Below are 22479 nucleotides of genomic sequence, written 5' to 3' on the forward strand. Positions count from 1 at the left end.
AAGGTACTTAGAAGTGTTGTACCATGTACTTTTTCTAATATTAAAGTCACTTGTACTTTATAAAGTGACTTTATGTTTAAGAGTACTAAATGTACTTTTCTAATATTAAAATGAGGAGAAAAAACACTTTATCAGAAAAATTAAAAAAGTACACAACTTAAAAAAGGTACCAGGAGACTTTTAAGTAATGGTACCAATGCATGAGGGGGGTCATTGGAGAAATGATCTCAACCACACATCTTGAGATTTGAAAATGAAATCTTAGCCATTGGATCCTAGGTTTAGGGATTCAATCTTTTCCAAGGAGACAAAAGAGAAAAAGAGAAGCCCATTCTTCACTTCACATTTGAGAGAGCATGAGGAGAAGAAAAGACAAGAGAAACCAAGGAGGCATGTTTGCAGCTAAATGAGAAGACTGAACAGCAAGAGGAGTCAAATGTCTCTTTCCAAATTTCCAGGCAAGCTTAGAAGTTCGAATCCCGAAATTTCAGGGGTCCCAAAATTTTCAGGTCAATGTTTCAGGTGTTTTTGACAGAGGTTATTAGGCCAGGTTGAAGCCTATACCTTCATTGGTCACAAGCAGTGTTGCACTAATCGCGATATGATCGTATAATCGCAATAATTTCAATGAAAAGATAAAAGCGCGCTTAGTAATCGGATTTTTTTTTTCCCGATTTTTTCGGTAACTATCGCGGGAGGCTCGGGCAGCGCGTGTTTAAAGGGAAAAACGCAATTTTTTTTATTTCATTTGGACAGCAGAGGGCGCGGTGGCGTTTGGAGACTTTGAGTGTTGGAGGCTTGGAGATTTTGCCATTTTGGAGCTAAATCAACTACCTGGAGGAGAAAATCGAAGAGCGAGCTAAGGAGGAGAAAAATTATCTCCATCAAACGGTATGGGCACCAATGTTTTTTGTTTTCATTGTTTTGTAACTTTGTTTTTGTTTTTTTCAATGTTTTTGGTTGGGTTTGGAATGGGATTTTTGACATTTGTCCAATGTAATTTTTTTTTTTGGTTGGGTTTGGAATGGGGTTTTTGACATTTGTCCAATGTATTGTTTTTTTAGTTTTTTTTTGTTGGGTTTGGAATGGGGTTTCTTAAATTATATGTAATTTTTTTTAGTTTTTGTAAAATGTAAATATTAAATACTAAATTGTAAGTTTGTAACTTGTAAATATTAAATTGTAATCCTTATTTTCCCATAGGTTCACCGAAACACCATTCAAGTTTTCAACTTCAAAGTTCAAAATCAAACATGCCAAGGAAATTGGACCCTTTCTGGGAATTTGGTGAACCTAATGCTCTGAATGATAAACTAAACTTGACTTGCAAGTTGTGTGGGCACCATATGTCCGGGGGGGTGTACAAATTGAAGTATCACCTTGCAAAAATCCTTGGATTTGATGTAGGGCCTTGCAAAAATACAAATCTTGAACTCATCCAAAGAGCCATGAAAGCATTGGAAACTTTAGACCACAATAGAGAGGCCAAAGAAGAAATGAAGAGGCAACTAAAAAAGTCAGCTGAACAAGCAAGTGCCACTGGTTCTACTCATAGTTTTCAAAACCGTTTTAAAAAACCAGTTACCGGTCTAACCGGCCGGTTAGCAAGGCCGTCGGTCTAGACCGGCCAAAAAACCCGGTTGGAAGGCCCCCTTCGCCCAGTTTTTGCCCTAACCGGTGAAAAACCGGCCGGTGTAGGACGGAACCGGCCGGTTTTAGGCATGCTCTTCCGAAACAGTTTACTGATCATATAAAATACCACTGGTGACTGAAGAAGCCAAGTCTTTAATTCATTGAGAAGTTGATCTAATGCCACCTTGAAGTTTGAAGTCATGCCAGCAAAAAGGTGATGAGATCTGTGAACACAAAGCCGAGGAGCTGAGCTGGTGTCTCTGTGGAGGAAGCAGCCAAAAGAAGATCTCAGTCTGAAGACAAGCAAGCTAAATCCTTGTCTTTCATGTACAATAATGAGAACCAGGAAGCCAGAGATCAGAATTACAATGAAGTCTGAAAGGTGTACTAACACTATCATTCTAAGGCTCAGATACAAAAGCCAGCAGCTAAAGGACTATACCTTTTAGTTTTAAATCACTCCACAATGAAATATCTATGAAGAAAAACAATTGCTACAAAGTCTGAAATTTGAAAGCATTTTCAGAAGCCAAGCTAGTATCACCTTGGAGATAACATCCAAAAGATGCTTGAAAGGATTTCTGTCTGAAGACAAGCGCATTGTGAACAAGTCATCCTTTGTGAGACATTATACATTAAATAAGAGTTTGGGTTGATGTCACAGTTTGGACTAATATCTCGTAAGTGTTTCATGGACCCTATATGAGTATTCTGGATGATACAATTTACATTGTCTAAGAAGGATTGATCTACAGTTCTATGATGAATATGAGGCCTGATCTACATCAACAGTATGTGTCTGCAAAGTAAAACATATGAAGCAATCACTGAATTTGCTATCAGTGATTTTTCATTCTTGTAGACTGTCCGTGGACCGGTATAGGTCTGCAGAAAATCAGAACTATTGGTCTCAGTATATCTTGAAGTTTGAACTTGAAGACTCATTATAGATTAATCAGGGACTGTAAGGTATCCTTAAATCCTTAAGGACAACGATGAATAGTCTTCAATCATGCCAAATGAAATAGTGCTAAAGCAAGAAGAAATGACAAGAAGTACAATATGGATTGTGGCTCAAAGCAAGTCATAGCCACATATAAGAAATGTGAGATCTTTACTCATATACTGAAAGACTGAAGTGTGGAAATATTATACTGTGAATCTTGCATTGCATATGATTACTGATGGGTATTTGAAGAACTGTATCTGTGATGCTCACCCTTGAAATAGAAAATGGATCACTTTCACTAGCATGCCTTTGGAGAAAGCACATTGTGGTAAAGGGAGTTCTATCACAGTGGAAATGAGACCAAGTACTTCTTCAGTTGAAACTTGAGAAATCAAAGGTCCTCCCTTGAACAGGTCAAATCTTTTGCAGCAGGCCAAAGACATAAAGGACATGTTGAATTGAAGATTGATGCCATATGCATTTACTACTATGAACACTTAGGTTCTGAAATCTAATGCTAAGGCCTGAATAATGAAGATCATTATTTGCACAAAATGTTGCTACAGTGATTTGGAAGCAGTGATGGACTTCATCACATGAGCAAAGGCTCTAGGGTTTTGAGATTTGGGTGTGAAAAAGGAACTTGTGAAATTGGAAGGACTGTAGGCCAATGGCCTCATAGCTTGCACCATTGTTTTTGGACTTTATAGGCCATTTAGAGCCTCATTTCTTATGTATTTTGCTATTTTGTCAATGATATGTATTGCACTCGGTGCCATTTTGATATATTCACCTTTACATGGTATATAAATGAGCAAACTTTGCATATTTTGTCTCTATTGGCTTGGAATCATGGTTTTACATCTTAAAAATAGTTTTGTTTCATTAAAAATTAATTATTTAATGTTTTTTTTAAAACCGGTTCGTTTAGACCAAACCAGTCCCGGTTAGACCGGTTCATTAGGTGGACCGGTCCGGTCACCGGTTCCGGTTTTAAAAACATTGGTTCTACTGCAGCATCAATCAATCTGGTAGCTGCCTCATCATTTTTTGTTCCTCGAACCACACCTGGCTCACAGCGATTTCAATGCTAAAAAAAACTGAGAAAGAACAAACTGACAAGTTGCTGGCAAAATTTCTCCTTTGAAGTGATATTCCTTTCAGCATTGTAAGGAATAATCCATTTTTCCAACCTGCTCTTGATGCTATTGCAACTATTGGCCCAAGGTACAAAATCCCTTCTTATCATGACATGAGAGGCAAGATTCTTCAAAATGAAAAGCTTAACTGCACCAAAAGATTGGAGGATTTTAGGGCATCATGGGCACAAACAGGATGCACTATGATGTTAGATGGTTGGACTGACCAAAAGGGGAGAACCCTTATAAACTTCTTGGTTAGTTGTCCCAAGAGGACTATGTTTATCAAATCTGTTGATGCATTTGCACAAATCAAAGATGCAAGAACTTTATGTGATTTGCTAGATGTGCTTATTTTGGAGGTGGGTGCAGAAAATGTTGTTCAAGTCAAAACGGACAATGCTGCAAATTATGTTGCTGCTGGCAGGATGCTTATGGACAGGCATCCTACTTTATTTCAGACACCTTATGTTGCACACTGTATTGATTTGATGTTGGAGGACATAGGGAAAATTCCCTTTGTCAAAGATATTGTTGAGTCATCCAAAAGCATTACAAAATTTATATATAACCATACATCTGTGCTTAGCTTGATGAGAAGATTCACCAACAACAAAGAGTTAGTGCGCCCCGCCATTATATGGTTTGCCACCAGTTTCATATCTCTTCTATCCCTCTTGAATTCTATGTGGGATGTGAAGAGAATGTTTCTTTCAGAGGAGTGGCGTGCTTTGCCAATGAGCTGCAAACCAGAGGGAGAGGTCGTATGCACACTAGTTTCATACCAGGAAGACCTCTGGGCGGGAGTGCAGGAGATGTGCGCCGTTACTGAACCTTTGGTAAAGATTCTTCGGTTAGTTGATGGTGAGAAGCCCGCAATGGGCTATTTGTATGAGGCTATGGAGAGGGCCAAAGAAGCCATTCGGGCCTACTATGATGATAAGGGAGATGAGGGGTTTCAGAGACAACTCCTTCTATGGGGAGTGATTGATGAGCGATGGAACAACACACTCCATCGTCCCATTCATGCTGCTGGGATTTTCCTGAACCACGCATTTTCTTACGCATGTGGGTTTGTATTTGATGCTGAGATCATGGATTGATTCTTATCCTGTGTCCAGAAGATGGTGTGATCTCCAGCAGAACGTACAGAGATCTCTAAAGAAATTGAGACATATAGGATGGCAGGTGGCACATTTGGCTTTGACATGGCTGTGACTGATAGGACGATTAAAATGCCAGGTATTTTTTAGTTTGTAACTTTGTTTCAAATTTCATTGTCTCTTCAAGTTCCATTTTTTTTCTTATGTTCATTTAAAATTTTATTTGTAATTTTGTTGTAGATGCATGGTGGAGAATGTATGGTGCCAGGGTACCCCTTTTGCAAAAGCTTGCCATTCGAATCCTCAGCCAAACATGTAGCTCCTCAGGATGTGAACGCAACTGGAGTGTATTTGAAAAAATACACAACAAGAAGCGCAACAGGTTAACACTTAAAAATTTAAAATATTGCAAATTTCCAAATAAATTTTTGAATTCATTAAACAATATTTTTTTATAATTATTAATTATTATTTCATGATCTTTGTATAGGTTGGAGTCCCAGCGACTTAATGACATGGTCTACGTCTACTACAATCTTCGATTGTGGGTGAGGCAACTTGAGAGGACACCTGATATGGAGGCCATCTCATTGGATGGGATTGACACCACTGCTGCATGGAGGGTTGAGGCCGAGAGGCCTCTCATGGAGTCTGATAATGATTGGTTAATGCAGGATGTAGTGGAGGAGGAGGAGGAGGAGGCCGAGGCACAAGAGGAGGAGGTGACACCACCTGCCCGAGCTACCCCTACCACCAGTAGAGGACATGGTCTACCTCCTATAGCTCCTACTCCTAGTTCTTCAGCTTCTAGAGCACAGCAGACTCCACTGCCAACTCCACCAGCACCATCATCTACATCTAAAGGGAAAGGAAAAGCTATGGCATTTTCTCGCAAGGGGGGCAGAGGAAAAAAATAGTATTAGACTTTAGTTATTTTGTTCATTTCATTGTATATGACATTATGACTCATGAGATACATTATTATATTTTTTTTTGTTGATATTTTGAGGCTGAGTTGGGACTCAGGAGTCAGGACTTACTATTCAAGACATGATTCACTGTTATGTGTGATTTTAGCACTAGAAATGATATTAAACATCTTATATATCAGTTCTTTTATCATATTTATGTGTCAATGTATTTATTTTATGTTGTAGATGGTTTAGATACTTACAAAATTGAAAAAAAACGAATATTTTTGTACCAAATGATTTTTTCCCGATTATTACGAATTTTTTCCTCGCGCCGATATTATCCTGATAACGATTAGTGCAACATTGGTCACAAGGCTATATTACAGGCCAAGGTTTAAGTCTCTATACAGCCCGAGTTCTGGCCCTATCTTCAGGAGAAACCTAGGTCGAAATCCCTAGGTACACAGGCCAGAATCCAGATTGCCAGCGCTTTACCTCAGCATGGAGCAGCATAAGCTTAGACAGGAAACAGGTGTGTTGAAAGCATTTGTTTCAGTTGAGAAGAACCTGGTTTTCAAGGCTGAAGTGTTGCCTGTTTAGTGGTTTATTTCCAGCCAAGGAGTTGATAAGAGGTCGTGTTTTTCACTGAAGGAGAGCAGACTATGGGTACAAATATCAGTCCAAAAAATCAGTGCAAAAGAACCTCAGAGATGCTTCTTCAAGGAAAGTACAAATGTGTTTAATGTGCTTTTAATTATCAGTTGTTAAGAAAGTGAAAAAGTGTAGATGCACTCTTTAAGTTTGCAATAAATGCATGTATAATTTATATCAGCATGACAAAACATGTGGGTTGGGCCTAAACAAACATATGCAAAATTGTAAGCTGGTGCAAATGTGTTTAATGTGCTTTAATTATCAGTTGTTAAGAAAGTGAATTAGTGTAGATGCACTCTTTAAGTTTGCAATAAATGCATGTATAATTTATATCAGCATGACAAAACAATTGGGTTGGGCCTAAACAAACATATGCAAAATTGTAAGCTGGGTCAAGGGTGCAGGTCATTAAATTTTTCTACATTAACATTTACATAGCTTGAATTCATTGTGGCAAGCTTACCACATGAGCCATAGAAGTATATTTACATCATTTACAAGCACTAGGAATCCATACATATTTACATCATTTACATATATGATCATTTATTTAAGCTCACATGGGATCAAAATCAAGGTATGACAAGAGAGAAGGTACAAAAATGAGTGGGCATACCCACCTCGATGTAGTGTCAGTCGTAGCTAGAAGAAGAGAGAGTGGGTTTGTGATGACCCAACTCAATATAATGGTGGACCCAATAATCTACTAGATGAATGCTGCCACTAATCTGCTCATTACTTGGAATATTGCAATACTAAATTGCGCAGCCAATAAAGACATGATGGACGAAACATCCTTAAACTATTCATCTCACTGACCTACTCATCCAATGGGGGGGGGGCTAGAATATACATCGCAGCCGTATTGCACATCCCCTGGAAAAATAGTGCCTATGATATGCCCATCTAAAGAAGCATTGAAAGGAACATCCTATAAAAGAGAAAAGTGGGAGTACCCATGTTTAATAAGTTCAGCCATTGTTGAAATGAGAGTGGGAAGACCAACTCCATTTATTTGAAATAGTTCAAACATAGCTAATAAAGATCAAATACGATAAGGTGTGAGAATGTGAATACACAGCACAGATACACTTGAGAGAGCACAACTAAGAAAGAAGCTCAAATACATTCTAGGAGCTTGAACACAAATGCGAGAGCTCAAATACAACAAGAGTATGTGTGTAAAATTGTAAATACTAAATACCCACACTAATGCACCTAAGAGAGTGTAGCTCAAAAGGAAGCTCAAATTATTATTATTATATTATTATCCAATTTTAAGGTCACGGCCAAGCCAGACACCACATTGGTGTATCAGAACCCCTTGTTTGTGGGACAAAGGACCCACCTCCGCACAGTGATTTGACTGCTAAGTCTACGAAGGCATACATACTCTACCCCCCCTTGGTTTTGAACCTGTGACCTCTTAGGAGAAAACACATGCTCTTAACCATTAGGCCCACTCAAGTTGTATATAAAAGATGAGAGTGGAATTATAAGTACCCACTCCTCACAAAGAGTGGCCATGGCCAAAATATAGAAGAGAAGAAGCAAGAAGGTTGATGAATAACCATCTCAACATAAGTTCACTGTTCGGCCCTATGCGCAACATCCTCCCTAATGATGGTCAAGTGGCCAAGAAGAGAAAACATTAGATCACACCTTCCCTTGTTAATGTTGAATAATGACAATCGAAAAATAGAACCTCCTTTAAACAACATAGTACCCATGGGCCATACCAACACTATTCCACAACTTAGTAAAGGTGCCTTCTGGCAGAACTCTAAAAAAAGAGCCATTGAAGTATGTCGATCAACTAAAGAAGCACCAAGAAGCACAATAACAACTACCACCACTAAAAGTACATCCAAGAGAAACCAAGATCACAGTGGGGAAGACAAGATCCATGTGAAACATCAAATGATCCTAGTATATCCAATAAGGACAAACAGTGTAGTGTGGAAGACAGATCCACACAATCAAGTTGATCCACTAAAAGATCTAAGAATCATTCGTAGAATCATCAAAAAAATAGAGTGGGGCAGATCTTGTAGACCTGAGTGGAAACTGCATCAAAGGAGCTAAGAGGGGTCTCCCTTTGCAAACAAGCAACCATAGTCTTGTTAAAGTCACTATTTAGCACCACCATATGTTAAGTCTCACATCACCAATCATAGCATCCAATAGAAAGGTACCAACCCATAGAATACAAACGATCTCTCCAACTAAGGTGTAGTCAACACCAAAAATATTATCTTATGAATCTGTTACAGCCTAATCTGCAAAGTACACTGCCATATGTCTATTAGAAAACAATCCATCTGGTGGAGCAAAAGAAAGTCTTCATGAAGACCTCAAGAAAACTAGTTGAAGGGGCCAAGAAGGGTTGAAACCCTACAATACGAGATGATTTAAAAATCCTAGTTCCACAACCCTTAGGGCAGATGCCACTAGTCAATAGGCTCACAGATCAACTGAATAACACAGAAAATTATGCCACTAAGCAATCCTCTAAATCAAATATGAGAGTGGACCCCCTTAGAGGCTCTAAAGAAGAAATCCTTACTCACAATTCCAAGATATAATGCCATCAGCAAAAGTCTTAAAGTAAAATAACCCTCAAAAACAGGTGAAAACCACATAATACCAATGTTGTTACAGAAACAGCAGTAAATTTTTGGGGGACTAACTTAGAAGCGAACCAATCTGTAAAAAAAAACCTAGGAAAATCAAAACACACCAAAAAGAGGAGGGTTGTGATAGTGGAGAGGGTAAAAATTCCTTACAAAAAACTGTTGTCTTGTAACAGGGGTAAAAAAACCGTAATAGCCCTAAAAACTGCAGTCTTTGGCTAAACAAAAGAGAAACAAGGAGGGACTACCCTAAAAAGGGCACAAAACTGCAAAAAAAAACCTTGAATCCGCTGAAAATACCAAAAACTGTCAAAGAAGAAGAGTGCTGGTGAAGAAGAGGGTTAAAAAAAACTCTAAAACTCAGTTGTCCCAAAAAGAGTGTTGAAAACACTAGTTTCAAGCTCAAACAGAGGATTTAAAAAAAAAACTAGAACCCAGTTGTCCCAAAAAGAGTGCTGAAAACACTAGTTTTAGCCTCAAACAGCTCTATAAAAGCATTGGATAGAGAAGAAAGAGTCCACACTAGCTTTAATGCCATGTTGGGATGATAAGGGAATCATGGATCTATTGTGAACATTTCAACAAACCCTAATCTAGCATAAACCTTGAACAGAAATATAACATGAAGAGAATTGAACCCATGAAAAAGAGAACAAGTGATAAGGTGCAGCCCTTAGACAAAAGAATCAATTAATAAAAATTCAAAATGATGATAAAAAGGCTCATAAGGTGTATATATACAAAACTTTAGCAGGTGGGGTACCTTCCCCCATAAGGGTGTTAAGGCCCACATAAATGCCTACATCAACCTTCGCCACCAAAAATAAAATAAAATAATGTTGACTAGGTCAGCTATTAAACCATAACCTAGCAATAGTGGATGGATTAGTATATTGTGATGCAAAACTCAATTCTTGGTGACTGGTTCATAGTGATTTTTGTGATTCTGTGACCACTTGTTCTAGTGGGAGGAACTAAGTACTTCAGCTTCTTTGATATAGTTTTAACTTTTTACTCAGGAGCCCATAAGATTTGTTCCCACTTCTTTTATAGATGAATATTACAATGGCTATTCATTTATACCTCTGCCAAAAGCCATCTTCACCAAGTTGTGGGACTATCTATTTGGCTCTGATTCAACATTAAGGAGGGATATGGATTGTGATGGAATGCCTTCTATCCATAGCCCCCTGTTCAAATTAAGAAGGGATATTGAAGGAAGGAGTGCAATCTTCATTTTCATCCATGATTGACCTTGTATTGAGTTGGCTGTTCATTAACCCACTCTCATTTGTATTCCGGTTACAGCAGCCTGTTATTGAGCTGGGTATCCATAAAGCCACTCTCCATTTGTATTTCATCATTTCTCTTTGTAGCGCTATGTTTGATTCATCAGGGGTGTTGAGAATCATGTAATCCCCACATTTGACTACAATCAACTTAGTGTGTCAAAATGCATTCAGTTAGGCATTAATTGTAATTATTCAATATGATACAAGGTTCTAGTTAAGGTTGACTTAGCCATTTTGATGTAGACTCTTAACCTCTCTTGGGGGTAGCGCCTTACTTGAGTTGTGTATATATACACCAAAACTCTCATCATTTGTATTTCATCATCTTATCATCTTCTTAATTATTCTTTAGCCTACAAGCATCAATCATCGGTTTTCATGAGTGTTTACTCTCTCTTGTGCATGGGTTTATCTCTCTAGCGTACTTAATCATGGTTACTTTCTCTCACTAGGATTTCACTCTATTGGTTGATGTTTCTTCAAAACTTGCGCTGCCCTAGTGTTTGTTTTCTCGTTGTTTACTACAGGATTTTGGGCTTGTTTTGGTTCCATTCCATCCCCTCTATTCTCTTACTATCTCAAAAATTATGACCTCCCTCATGGTGATTAATGAAGACAAAGATGTTTCTGCCCATTCCTCTACATGCATTCGGTTTAGTGTCTCTCTCTTTTTTCTAGAGTCTGCCCTCTTGGGTCACCCTTCCTTATTCTCTGTTATTTTCACTTTTATCTCTTTATCTTTTAGTTTTTAGGAGTAGCCATGGCACTCCCACTATTTGCCACTGGTTGTATTATCTAGTCCTATTGACCTATTCTTTTGGTCAACTGTAGACATAGATAAAATTATCTTATATAATTTCTCTGCCCACGCCCATGCGTACATTATTGTTGTGATCGGGTATTATATATTCCATACAAGAGCTTCCCTATATCTATCCTCATAGGCTTAATAGTTTATCCACATCACTCGTAGATCTCTTTTCATTTCCATTAATAACAATCCATGGTTTTCTTACTACTAGAATATTTTTAACTTTGAATTCCTAAACAAAATAGCTCTTCCCATCTCAGCCCGAGAAAACTAAGAATGCAATCCATGTGGAGGACAGGATGATAGAGGGCTTGCCCATCTCCCTTAGTCCAGGGGGGAAGAGACAATCGATTCTCCAAAATAACGAGGGAGGATGGAGTGGGGAAGGAAGACTAAGCGACAAGGACATGCTGACTTATGGGAAGATAGTAGCTCCTAGAAAGCTAACTTTCGTTGTTGATAATTGTAAGCAGGAGGCAGTAAAGGAAAAGATGGCTCGCCTGGGTAGAGGCAGGGGTCATGGAGGCAGAGGGCGTCAAAGCCAGCCGGGTAGAAGCGATCCAACAACCTCGACACCAGCAAGTCAGAGGCGAGGCAGGAAATCTATCAGGACGGTTGTCCAAGAAGCCGCTCGCACTTATAGAGAAGGGGCGGACGCTGACATTCGTCAACTAATACAGGAGATGGAAGACAGCGTCATGGAAGAGGATTTTGAGCCAAAGATGGAGGAATGGGGGGATATTATCCCCGACCAATGGCACACCAGAGGCAGGATGACGCTTTACAGGCAAGCCCTGCATGTGTACTAGGTTTTGAAGCACTTACTAGCCAGGGCTCTGGAGCAGGTGGCGGGAGAAATGGCAAAAATAGCCCAAGGTATGCCCAATATCAAAAAGGACATGAAAAACCTGCAAATTATCATGATTATGCAAGACAGTAAGCTGGATGAGATCCAGCAACGGTTGATGAAGCTGTCTCCAGCACCAGGCGACTCGGTGGCAGCACCAACTAATGTGGAATCTGACCGAAAGGATTAGTTTTTTTGTACTTTCCAGTTTGATCATTTTGCGGCTAGCATTTTCTTTTCAAGTGTTTTATGTTAGTTCGGAACATGATTAGTGTTTTTAGATGTGCAGTTTACTTAGCTTGGATTGAAAGACTGATTAAATTTTGTTATTGGATGGCATATAACAGACTCAGGTGGCCAACAGACTTGGTTTCCCATATGGGCAAGTTGAGGCCACCAAACTGCTGTATATGGAACAAACTTTTTTTTATAAATAAAAAAGGAAGGTACTACCATAGCTTACAAAAAAATATAGCTCTTCCCATCATATTCATGTACCAAATGCCTAAAATAGCATATAAACCAGAGTTCACACAACAAAAACAAGATGTGATCATGGTACACAACTCCCGAGTCCCAAAGAGGCCATAGAGATGAGTTATATAATTAACTTCTTAAAAAATAGGAGAACACCCCCGGGTAATCAAAGTACAACCACATAACAAAATCATATGTTCATATCTCCATAATGATTATATTGAGCTCTACATGTACCTATTCTCATTCATTGCACACATGGACCCTTCATTAAGCCAACCCTTATTACATATAAATTTACCCTATTACATAGATATTTAAACCCATATATACCCACCTTAGGGTATGGCCAACCCTTATTTTTATCCTAACACATATATATTTAACCCCGTGTATGCCTACTTTTAACCCCACACATGTCCACCTTGGGATATGGCCCCAAGGTGGGCTTATATAGGGTTAAATGTATATGTAATAGGGAATGGCCTAATAAAGGGTTCACATGTGCAATGAGTGAGAATAAGAGGGTGTGTGTGTGTGTGTATAGATATAGATAGACAAATAGATAATCATTCTGGAAACATGAACATATGATTTGTTTATGGTTGTACTTGGGTTATTTGGGGGAGGTTCTCCTATTCTTTAAGGAGTTACTATGTAACTCTTCTCTATTATCTCTATGGGAGTTTTTCTCCTTGTTCACATCTTGGGTACATTGTGCTTACTCTGGTAACCTGGTTTGTTATGCTATTTTGAGCATTTGGTACATAACACCACAAATTGTGTCTAGCAATAATAATCGTTCCTTGACAAGTTCAACCATGACAATGATTCTTAAAACTCCTATAACTTGTGTCCTTGCAGAGACCCTTCCTAAAACTGTAAATTAGTCTTTCTTAACATTGTTTGAAATCACTTAAAATAAACCTTCACTTTATAAGAAAATACTTTATGGCCTAGTGGGTTAGCTAATGTGGTTGAGCATTGTGAATTACACAGCGGAGGTCATGGGGTCATATTCCCCAGCTGGCTGCCCCTATGAATATTGTGGGCGCTGTGAACTACAAGCAGGAGGTCATGGGGTCATATTCCCCAGTTGGCTGTCTCTATATTGTAGGAATATTGTGGGCCTTACTGTATATCCCCACCAAGTTAGGTTACCAAAATGACAACCAGCTGGTTTACCCTAGGTACCATCCTCAGAATGAGAGGAAGTACCCAGTGAGTTTCCCCATGATGTGCATTTCGTTGAAAAAAATGGCCTTTATGAAACCCTTTCTAAACCCTCTTTTGAAAAAAACATCTTATTACAATTTTTTTATTCACAATAGAATGTGCCTTGTAAACAAAGTATTCCTTTTTAACATAACACACTTTTAGTCTTAAGAAAAAAATATTTTTCCTTCCGTTTGAAAAGCAGCATTGAGATTGCGTCTTTCTGAGTAAGAACATCACACCTTGTGGGCATTTTCTTTTGCTTGAGAACATAAAGCATTGAGCAATGGCGACCTATCTATTAAAACTTGGCACACCAAAATTCCGATTGCTTTCTCAGGTTTCAAGTCCCATATCTCATATTTCCTTAACAAGTGAGTTTCCAGCTTCTCTGGAAGGCACTCAATTGTCAATCTTTTCAGTGTCTCTCTTTGTCAATGTCTCTTCTCCACTATAATGGTGCCCCAGAGATGGGACAATTCTACAGGAGAAAATGCTTCAATCACTGCTATGAACTAGAGGTGCTTGTGAATTAGAAGTACCTCCTCTGAATCATTTCTCTAAATAAAGGTGTTTTTGATTCATTGTTTTGGGCAAAAGTTTCAAAACTTCAATTCGTGGTCTGCATTCCCCATAAAACAGAAACTCCTCGAAAACTCATAAATTTGACGACTCCTTTGATTAATGTTAGTTTAACAGAGCACATATGCACAAGACAAGAGACACGAGAAAAGGAAAAATATCACTTCAATTAAATGATATTCCATTGTGCGAGATACATATTTATAACATACAAAATTGTATATGTCATGGGAGATAAAGATAGATCTTCAGCATTTCCCCAAACCAAATAGTCTGTCCTATCTTCAATAGCACTTATCTTTCCTTGCATAAGCATACTTCTAAATTGAACCACGCCCCTATTTTTACCTCAAAGACGCCTATGGAATGGGCATTAAATATTCTAACACTAGTGCTCTTCAATATAGGTCAAGTGGACCTTTTCAGATTGCTTTTAAAAGTAGGATAGTTTTGAATTTCGAGAATGAAAGCAATTCTTAAACTTCATTGTAAGAAACCCTGACTATTGGAACCAAAGCCTCTGATATTTATATCTGATTCTATCATATATAAAAAAAGGAGACAGTGGAGAAATTTGTGCCCCTTGCCGTCTAATATAAATTTCTCTTACATTAATCGTAATTAACATACAAGAGGTCATTAGAGAAGCTGTGATCCACTCAATCATCTTTTTTATTTTGGAGAAAAACAAACAGAATGGTCATTCTGTGTCATTAGCATTTGGTAGAAGTTAAGAACCTGAATACTCTAGCTGATCTCTTATTTAGACTGTACCAATTCAAGCACAACTTGAATTTCCCTTCCTATCAACATCTGTTTATTGCTCCTTAGAGACAGATCTATCAAAGTAATTTGTAGTTTATTACAATCATTCTGAGAATAACATTAGATGAGACACTATACTACACAATCAGTTTCTAGCCTGTTAACCCATCAGTGGTCTTATATTGGGGAGAAATTTTTCAGATGACAGATTAATAAGGAGACATAAAAGGAACCATTCCTCAGATCAGACGCAAAGCTTTTATTAGTGAAAGATTGTGGTTCAAAGTAACACGAATATGTATTAAGTACTTACAGAACAATCCAAATAGCACCAACCAAGGGAATAGCACCCCACAATAGACCACATATAAGTGCAACAGCTTGTCGAATCCAGTGTAATACATCTCCTAGTTGGTCCTGAAAAGTCAAATAAACAAGGTATTTATGAAGGTAATATCAACCAAAGAAAATAATGAATGAGCAGTGGCAACTACATTAAGAAAGTAATCATCATAGCCTAAATGAAAGTTCAAATAATTAAAATTTTACCATATTCACTTACTGGAACATGCTAGTATATGTAAGTTCTGAAATACAATCTACGTCGTGAATATATCCAATTCCCATTTAAATATGATTTTTGTTGTATGAAGGTTCTTTCAGGAAAAATGCATCTATTTTTTAATTGATGTTTCAGACCAGACCAATGCAGTCCATCATTAGGATAAATTGTGGACCACATTGGCCTGGTCCAAAACATCGATTTACACTTTACCTTGATGATGGGCAACTTTGGCCTGGTGAGCAAAGCAGGTGGTTGGGGCACAGAAATTGTCAAAACACCTGTAGCACGCGTACAGAGCCACCAAATGTGGAGACCCCAGATTTTCATTGATCTTTTAAATAGTTTTCAGTTTCAAATTTAAACTCTACTTCAGGACTATCATCTAGACTGCACATTAAGGCCTTGAATTTATACTGGTTGTTTTAACCAGTGTTGCTAATATCACTGATTTTTCAGCAATGTGTCAAAAAATCACAATTTTTTGGGCTAGCTGATTTGTCGGCCCAAAAAAATCATGATTTTTTCCAGTTTCTTTTACGTGGTTTACTAAAATATCGCAGTGTTGAGTCATAATGCTTTCTTTTTTGTCATTTCACTCTACAAGTTGGAGATGTGAAGCAATTTGGAGTGGAGGGTTATTATGCAGCATTAGAAGGGATTCTAAGTGTTGGGCAAGTGGATTTGTCCAGGCTTTACTAATGCTATGTAGTTAAAGGTAATGTTAAATTTCTGAAGTAGAAAGAACTTTTCCTTAAGCTTTTAACATTACCATTAATTGTTTCAAGATGTTTGAGTGTGGTTCCAACTTCTTTGGATTTCTTAAGGAGAAACTAGAGTTTTAAATCCCACTCAAAATCTAGCAGACTTAACAGTTTTCAGGATTTTAGGTTCTAGGGGATTGCAATGTTTCCATTTGATTCGGTCATGTATGAGGGTATGGGACTAACATTTAATGTTGATGGTAGTCATTGTTGAATTCCTCTGCCATGACCCTAGTAAAAATGTACCAGTCACTCAAACAAAATCTCGATTTGACATGTGAAGCTTTTTCTATCTTATTTTAATGGTTAGAGGATGATATTGATGATAAGGATCCCAATATAGGCAATGATTTTGATGATGGGTAATTATTTCTTATGGCATTAATTTTTTTTGGACTCTAGAGGCCATTTAGAGCTTCTTTGTTGATGTATTTTTGTTTCAGAGATGGATTGCACTTGGTGATATATTGGTTATATGCACTAGTTGTATAATTGAATTTGTATCATCATGTAAAATTGTAAATGTTTTAGTTTCTAATTTCTAAAGAAATTTGAATCTTTGTCTATATTTCATTTTTGTAATTCACTAATTTGTTATGTGTGTGTATAGATAAACCTGTCCTTCGTGTGTTGTTTCCTGGGTCGCCATGTCCTATGTCAGACACTTGTATTTCAGTGTCCTTCGTGTCTCGCCATCATGTTAGTTGACTTCAGCTTTAAGGTGATATTGATGTAGACAGGGCATTGGTTTCCAAACTATTGTCATAATTAGTGAAATTATTGTGATAATTTTAAAACCTGAAATTATCAAAATATAAGCGATAATATCACCTTGTTTGATTTGGTGGTATTATCGCATTAAATGTAACATTGGCTAGGAGTCTTGAAGAGTAATTGAGTTAAGAAACTAAATAAAACTATATACGATATTGTTAAGTGTAGAGCACGGTAAAAAAATGATGTTAATCAACAATTTTTATATCATAAATTTTACAAATTCGTTGATCCTCCCAATGAATATCAAGAGAAAAGAAAAGCAATGAAAATAGAAAAATAAGTCCAAAGTCCTTGATTCTCCACTTTTGCGTCCTTGATTGCACAGCTATCAGGGTTAAGGATTCAATATCCATATTTTTGTACCAATGTGTTTATTGGATGTTTCTGCTTTATATTTTTAAAATATTGAAAAAAACAAATATATGTTGTATTTTTTAATGTTTGCCATGGTATGTTGATTTTTGCCAATTTTTTAGCTGATGTTTACGAGAAGATTTTTTCCAAAACCTCACTGATTTATTGCTGATGCCAATGTTATAAACACTGATTTTTACTTTAGACTGTGGACTTGGACCTCTTTTTTAGATCCCTTTCTTGTGATATATCATATACTGGGATACTTTTGTTTTCTATAGACATCCAACAGATTGTAGCCAACGATATGAGGCTGTTCCCTGTTATTATCAAGGGCGTGGTTATCCCCTTGCCTCTACCAGAATCATAGTGGTCTGGAATCTTGGATGTTGTGTGTTATTTTCAAGAAAGAACATTGAGGAATATTGGCAAGGTCCTGAGATATTCATATAAGAGAAAGCTATTGTATATAGAAAGCTAAGATATTCACCGTGATAAATATTACAAGAAGCATAAGATCTCATCATATCCAATTTCTCACGGTATGCCTGAGACATGAAAACTTACAAATTAACAACAGGTAACAAACACTCTGGTATTCTCTGGTATGGGTGCTATAAGAGTATGTCACTGTTCCGCTAAAGAAATAATCGACACGTTGGATCATTCTGGTTAAACTAGTGTTCTGAACAACAATAATCTTCCCAGTGGATATTGCAACAACTTAAAATAGATAAGATGACATACATAAAAGCTTCTTGTCACGGATGGGAGGATACAGAGAAATTTTAAAAACAATGGATTGATTTATCATAAATCATAACCAACCCATGCATTTATACGGAATAGGGCAGTGCTCATAAATTAAAAATGTTATGCATTTATTTATTTGCGTTTCCACAACATTCTGTTCCATGCCGAATTCGAATAACTTTGAATAGAAATTCCAGTGTTTGACAGTATCTTGACCTACTTCATGATCTACTTCAAGAAACGTCATTCGCCTTTACTCTGATATATTCTACAAAACTTATTATCCTCACTCGTCAGGCAGTGCAAAAAGGCCCTTAATTCATGGGACAATGTATATGATAGGGAAGCATCATAAACATGTCTGATCAGAGTAAATCCGCCCATGGCTTTGGGCCACTACGGCTATGACACCTGATTGAATTAGTGAGTGGATTGCGAAATAATTCATGTCATGATATCAAGTGGGTATGACGGCAAGAGGTGAATATTCAGATCAGTTGAGCTTGGTCAGGCAAGTATGCATTACCTGAGTAATCAAAATACATACATAGATACTTACTTATATTATTCAATTATGGAGAGAGAAAGAAGGGGCCAAGCAAGGGTAGTTTACCTTATCCCAGGAAGCCTCTGGATCCAGTAGTTTGTTAAAGGAAAAGGGAGGAACCTCTCCATTATGCTGTTGATGAGACTTCGTTGACTTCGATAATTTTTCTTTCATCTTGTCTAAACTTAATCAACAGTTACGCAATACCCGAAGCCTTCTGCTCAAATTTACCTCCGCAGAATGCCTCGACTCCTACTCCCTCATCTTCAGCTGTCCAGAAGGAGAAAAAATGAAGAGCAAGCTCTTTCAGGATTGTGAAAATAATAACCTTTTTTCTTGGGTATTGAACCCAAGTTCTCTGGATGCCAAAATAAGGAGTCAATATTGCAGGCATAAACAAGCTCTGTTTGCAGTTCAGAAAGAAGAAAACAAACGAATCTTAAAAAAAGACGAAACGAGTATATTCAGATCACAGTACCCACCACACCGAGGTACCGAAAGAACATAACAGCAATCAATCAGATCTAGGAAAGTAGAAAACATCTAACCTGTATGTGGGTTAGTTGTGATCGGGCCTGGAAAAACCCACCTTGTCTGCCTAACTGCGGTTGCAGCAGATCAAACGGAAGTTATACACGAGTGAGGTAGCCACTTAACATGGTGAGAGTTGGTCTATGGTGTTCCGCTTGCGGTTACCATGTGTCAAAATATTTCGTGTTCTGTATAAATACTCTTTAATTTAATTCCAAACGGGGTTGCGAGATTATATTTAGAAGCACTTGACAGGTGAGCAAGTGGAGGACATCGACAAATTTAGAACCACCCTTTGCGGCCATGAGTTTTTTTCTTGTGTTTTTTCTTGCTCTTTTGTCTCCCATTCAAGGGTTTAATTATTTGGGTATATGGAAAGATGTGTCTCCTCGAGTGATGGAGCGAGCGAGCTTGCTTTCCATTAAATATGGCACTTTACTTACATCATTGTAGTGATGTCATATTAAATGCTAATCCTCCACTAAACACGCATTCTCAACGCACATTATGCTTTCCATTTTTTTTGGAAGTCCCTTCCTTGTCACTAAGATTCCTTACTTATTTAGCAACACATATCCCCATGGCTGTGTGATATACATTTTAGAATACCACGTGGATTGATTTTTATGTCAAGGTCAAACCCCCAACTTATTTAAAATCTAAGTCACCTAACATGGTAACATCAAACATGAAGATATATAAATCCCCAACTTATTTACAACCCTAAGTCACCTAACATGGTAACACGAAACATGAAGATATAGAAATACTAGAATCTGACAATGATTCAGAATGGGGCAGGGAGTATAGATTACATATAATTAGTGAGTATAGGTTACATATAATTAGTGGATTACACACCAAATGAAATATAGATAAAGAATCAATTTAAAAACTAAAACATTTATATGATGATATAAATTCAATCACATATACAACTAGTATTATATTAATGATCATAAATTGATAAGCACTAGAGAAATTAAAATCATAGTTTGTAATATTCTCGTCAAGTCATTAATATCAAAATGTATTACATAGATACTAACTCCTTGAGTCATTGCTACAATAGGTGGGAACGCCAATGGAAAATACAAAACAGGGTAGATACTAGAATCATAGATCAAGATGGAAGAATTTCATAGCTCATGACTATCAGTGGTCCCCCATGTCATCAACATGAAAATCAGCATCATTGCCACTACTCTCTCCTCCATCTTACCCCTCTATATCCAATCTAATATTTATATCTGTTGGTGTGGAGGATGACCCCTCAAGAGGATCACCATCATCACATGCGACAAGATTTAGCACTAGTTTATTAAGATCCAGGTTGGCCTATGCCAACTCATCACTATTATCCAAACTCATATCATTAATAAACGCATCCCACATATTTGTCTTTCCCTTCAACCACTCCTTCACCTGCCTATAAATAAGATGAAAGTTGGTGTGCACATACACCATTATCTCTGCCATCGATTGCGCAAACCTACTATTCTTCAAACTATAAAGATTCCCATATGTACTGCAATTACTTTTGCAACAAGAGGATAGAGTAACCAAAGAGAGGAGCCTCATAGCTATCTATTGTAGAGAAGGGTATGTTGCTCCATGAGTTTCCCACCAAGCATTTGACTTCTTAGCCCCCTTGTCTATGCGAAGGAATCCTCCACCTCATCAAGGGATGCTTTATCTTGATATATCTATCTAAATGCATCATTTCTCCCCTGTGATATCTTAACATCCATGTGAGGGGGGAATATGCGCAAAATCTGACCATTGAGCCACTCATTGCATTTGAGATTCAATTAGTGAATCAAGAAATGCAAAGGTGTGCAATTCTTGTCCCACCTGCTGACAATAATATTTTGTGTGGCAATGAAAAAAGTCTTTGTTGATGTCTTGTACTCAAGGAAATCATTCTGAAAATCAATGGTTGTCATGGACTCAATCATGAAATTCCACCTGTAATAAACCTCTCATCGGATGGGTTGATCAATGTGTGCAAATCATAATAAAGTAAGGATGGGGTCCAGGATCTTAATGGTAAGATCTAACCACTCCTACCAACCATCATCTAACATTATATCCTTAACCTTCTTGAAGCTACTTGATTTGTCTTTCTCCTAAAGGACCAAAACTTTGAAATAATCATGGCCCTAAGAGCAATCTTGACCTCTCTCAACCTCTTAAGCATTATGAATGAGGACACAAACTCCATATCTACAATCTTCACCAATGATAGATGTGTGTACTCTTTGTAGATTGTGAGGGCATTTGTATGATTTTGTACAAAGTTATGGATATGGCATGCTAAATTCAAACAATGGGCAATGCAAGGTGTACAAAATATTTATGGGTATTTAGTTTCCACAATCATGCCATCAGCCTTGCAAATGGGTGCATCCTTGTGTTTTCCAAGAGCATCAACTGCTTTCAAGAAGACTAATCCATTCAAGGAAGAAACCATGAATTTGATGAGTGGATGGTATGTTGCCTTTGTCCAACCATTAGAAATAATACTAACATTAGTTGATGACCACAATGATTTAATAGGCTGTAGGATTTTATCACATCCTTATTTGCCTCAAGTAATAATGTGGCTCTAAGCTTCTCTAAACGAGGAGGCACATACCTTGCCAAAGCCCCTTGAGCTAGAGATCGACACATCTTAATAAATAAAGGTGACCATGCAACATTAAATGAGATGAATTTGAAATAGGGAAAAAAAAAATCAATGGTAATATCAATATCTTCTCACCTCTTTTACTAAAATATCTTATCCATTAGACCAAGTGCCCTCTTTTTTGTCGCTTGAACTACACTCCCACTAACACTCCAAAATGGAAAATGTGTTTTCCTCGGGAATGGAAGAGGATCCTCATTCTTGGTTTTTTTAGATGATGGTATCACCATTGCCACACCAACATTGGCTTATTTTTCTAGTTCTTTTCATTTATATGCATTCACTCATGGACATGCCCAAATCCAAAAGATGTGCCCAACAAATGCCCCTTAACTTGGAAGTAGGTGCTCATGAATTCATTGTGGAAAAAATTGTGTGTCCAAAGAACATTACCTTCTCCCTTTAACTTGCTCCCTAGCCCTTAATGTCTTCTAACATACTTTCACAATGGGTGCCTAACACTGTTACCAATCAAACAAGAATTGTACC

At 37.6% G+C, this 22479-nt stretch overlaps 1 protein-coding gene across 5 annotated transcripts in view; it reads right to left on the reverse strand.

Moving 5' to 3' along the window:
• Positions 1-19503, reverse strand: part of LOC149186590 (uncharacterized) — a 63364-nt gene extending 43861 nt beyond the window's left edge. Inside the window, exons 1-3 of one of the 5 annotated variants that reach the window (XM_089411058.1) lie at positions 19360-19503; positions 18837-19040; positions 15327-15430 (exon numbers count right to left, since the gene is read on the reverse strand). In XM_089411058.1, coding sequence (XP_089267184.1) covers positions 15327-15430; positions 18837-18944 — 212 coding nt within the window. In that variant the 5' untranslated portion in view covers positions 18945-19040; positions 19360-19503. The other 4 variants (XM_089411057.1, XM_089411054.1, XM_089411056.1 and 1 more) reach the window with 4 other exon arrangements.
• Between the last annotated feature and the right edge of the window lie 2976 nt (positions 19504-22479).

The sequence above is a fragment of the Pinus tabuliformis genome, chromosome 3_1, assembly GCF_031772625.1.
Source record: "Pinus tabuliformis cultivar Carrire ecotype Pingquan chromosome 3_1, CPIR1, whole genome shotgun sequence".
NCBI classification, from domain to species: domain Eukaryota; kingdom Viridiplantae; phylum Streptophyta; class Pinopsida; order Pinales; family Pinaceae; genus Pinus; species Pinus tabuliformis.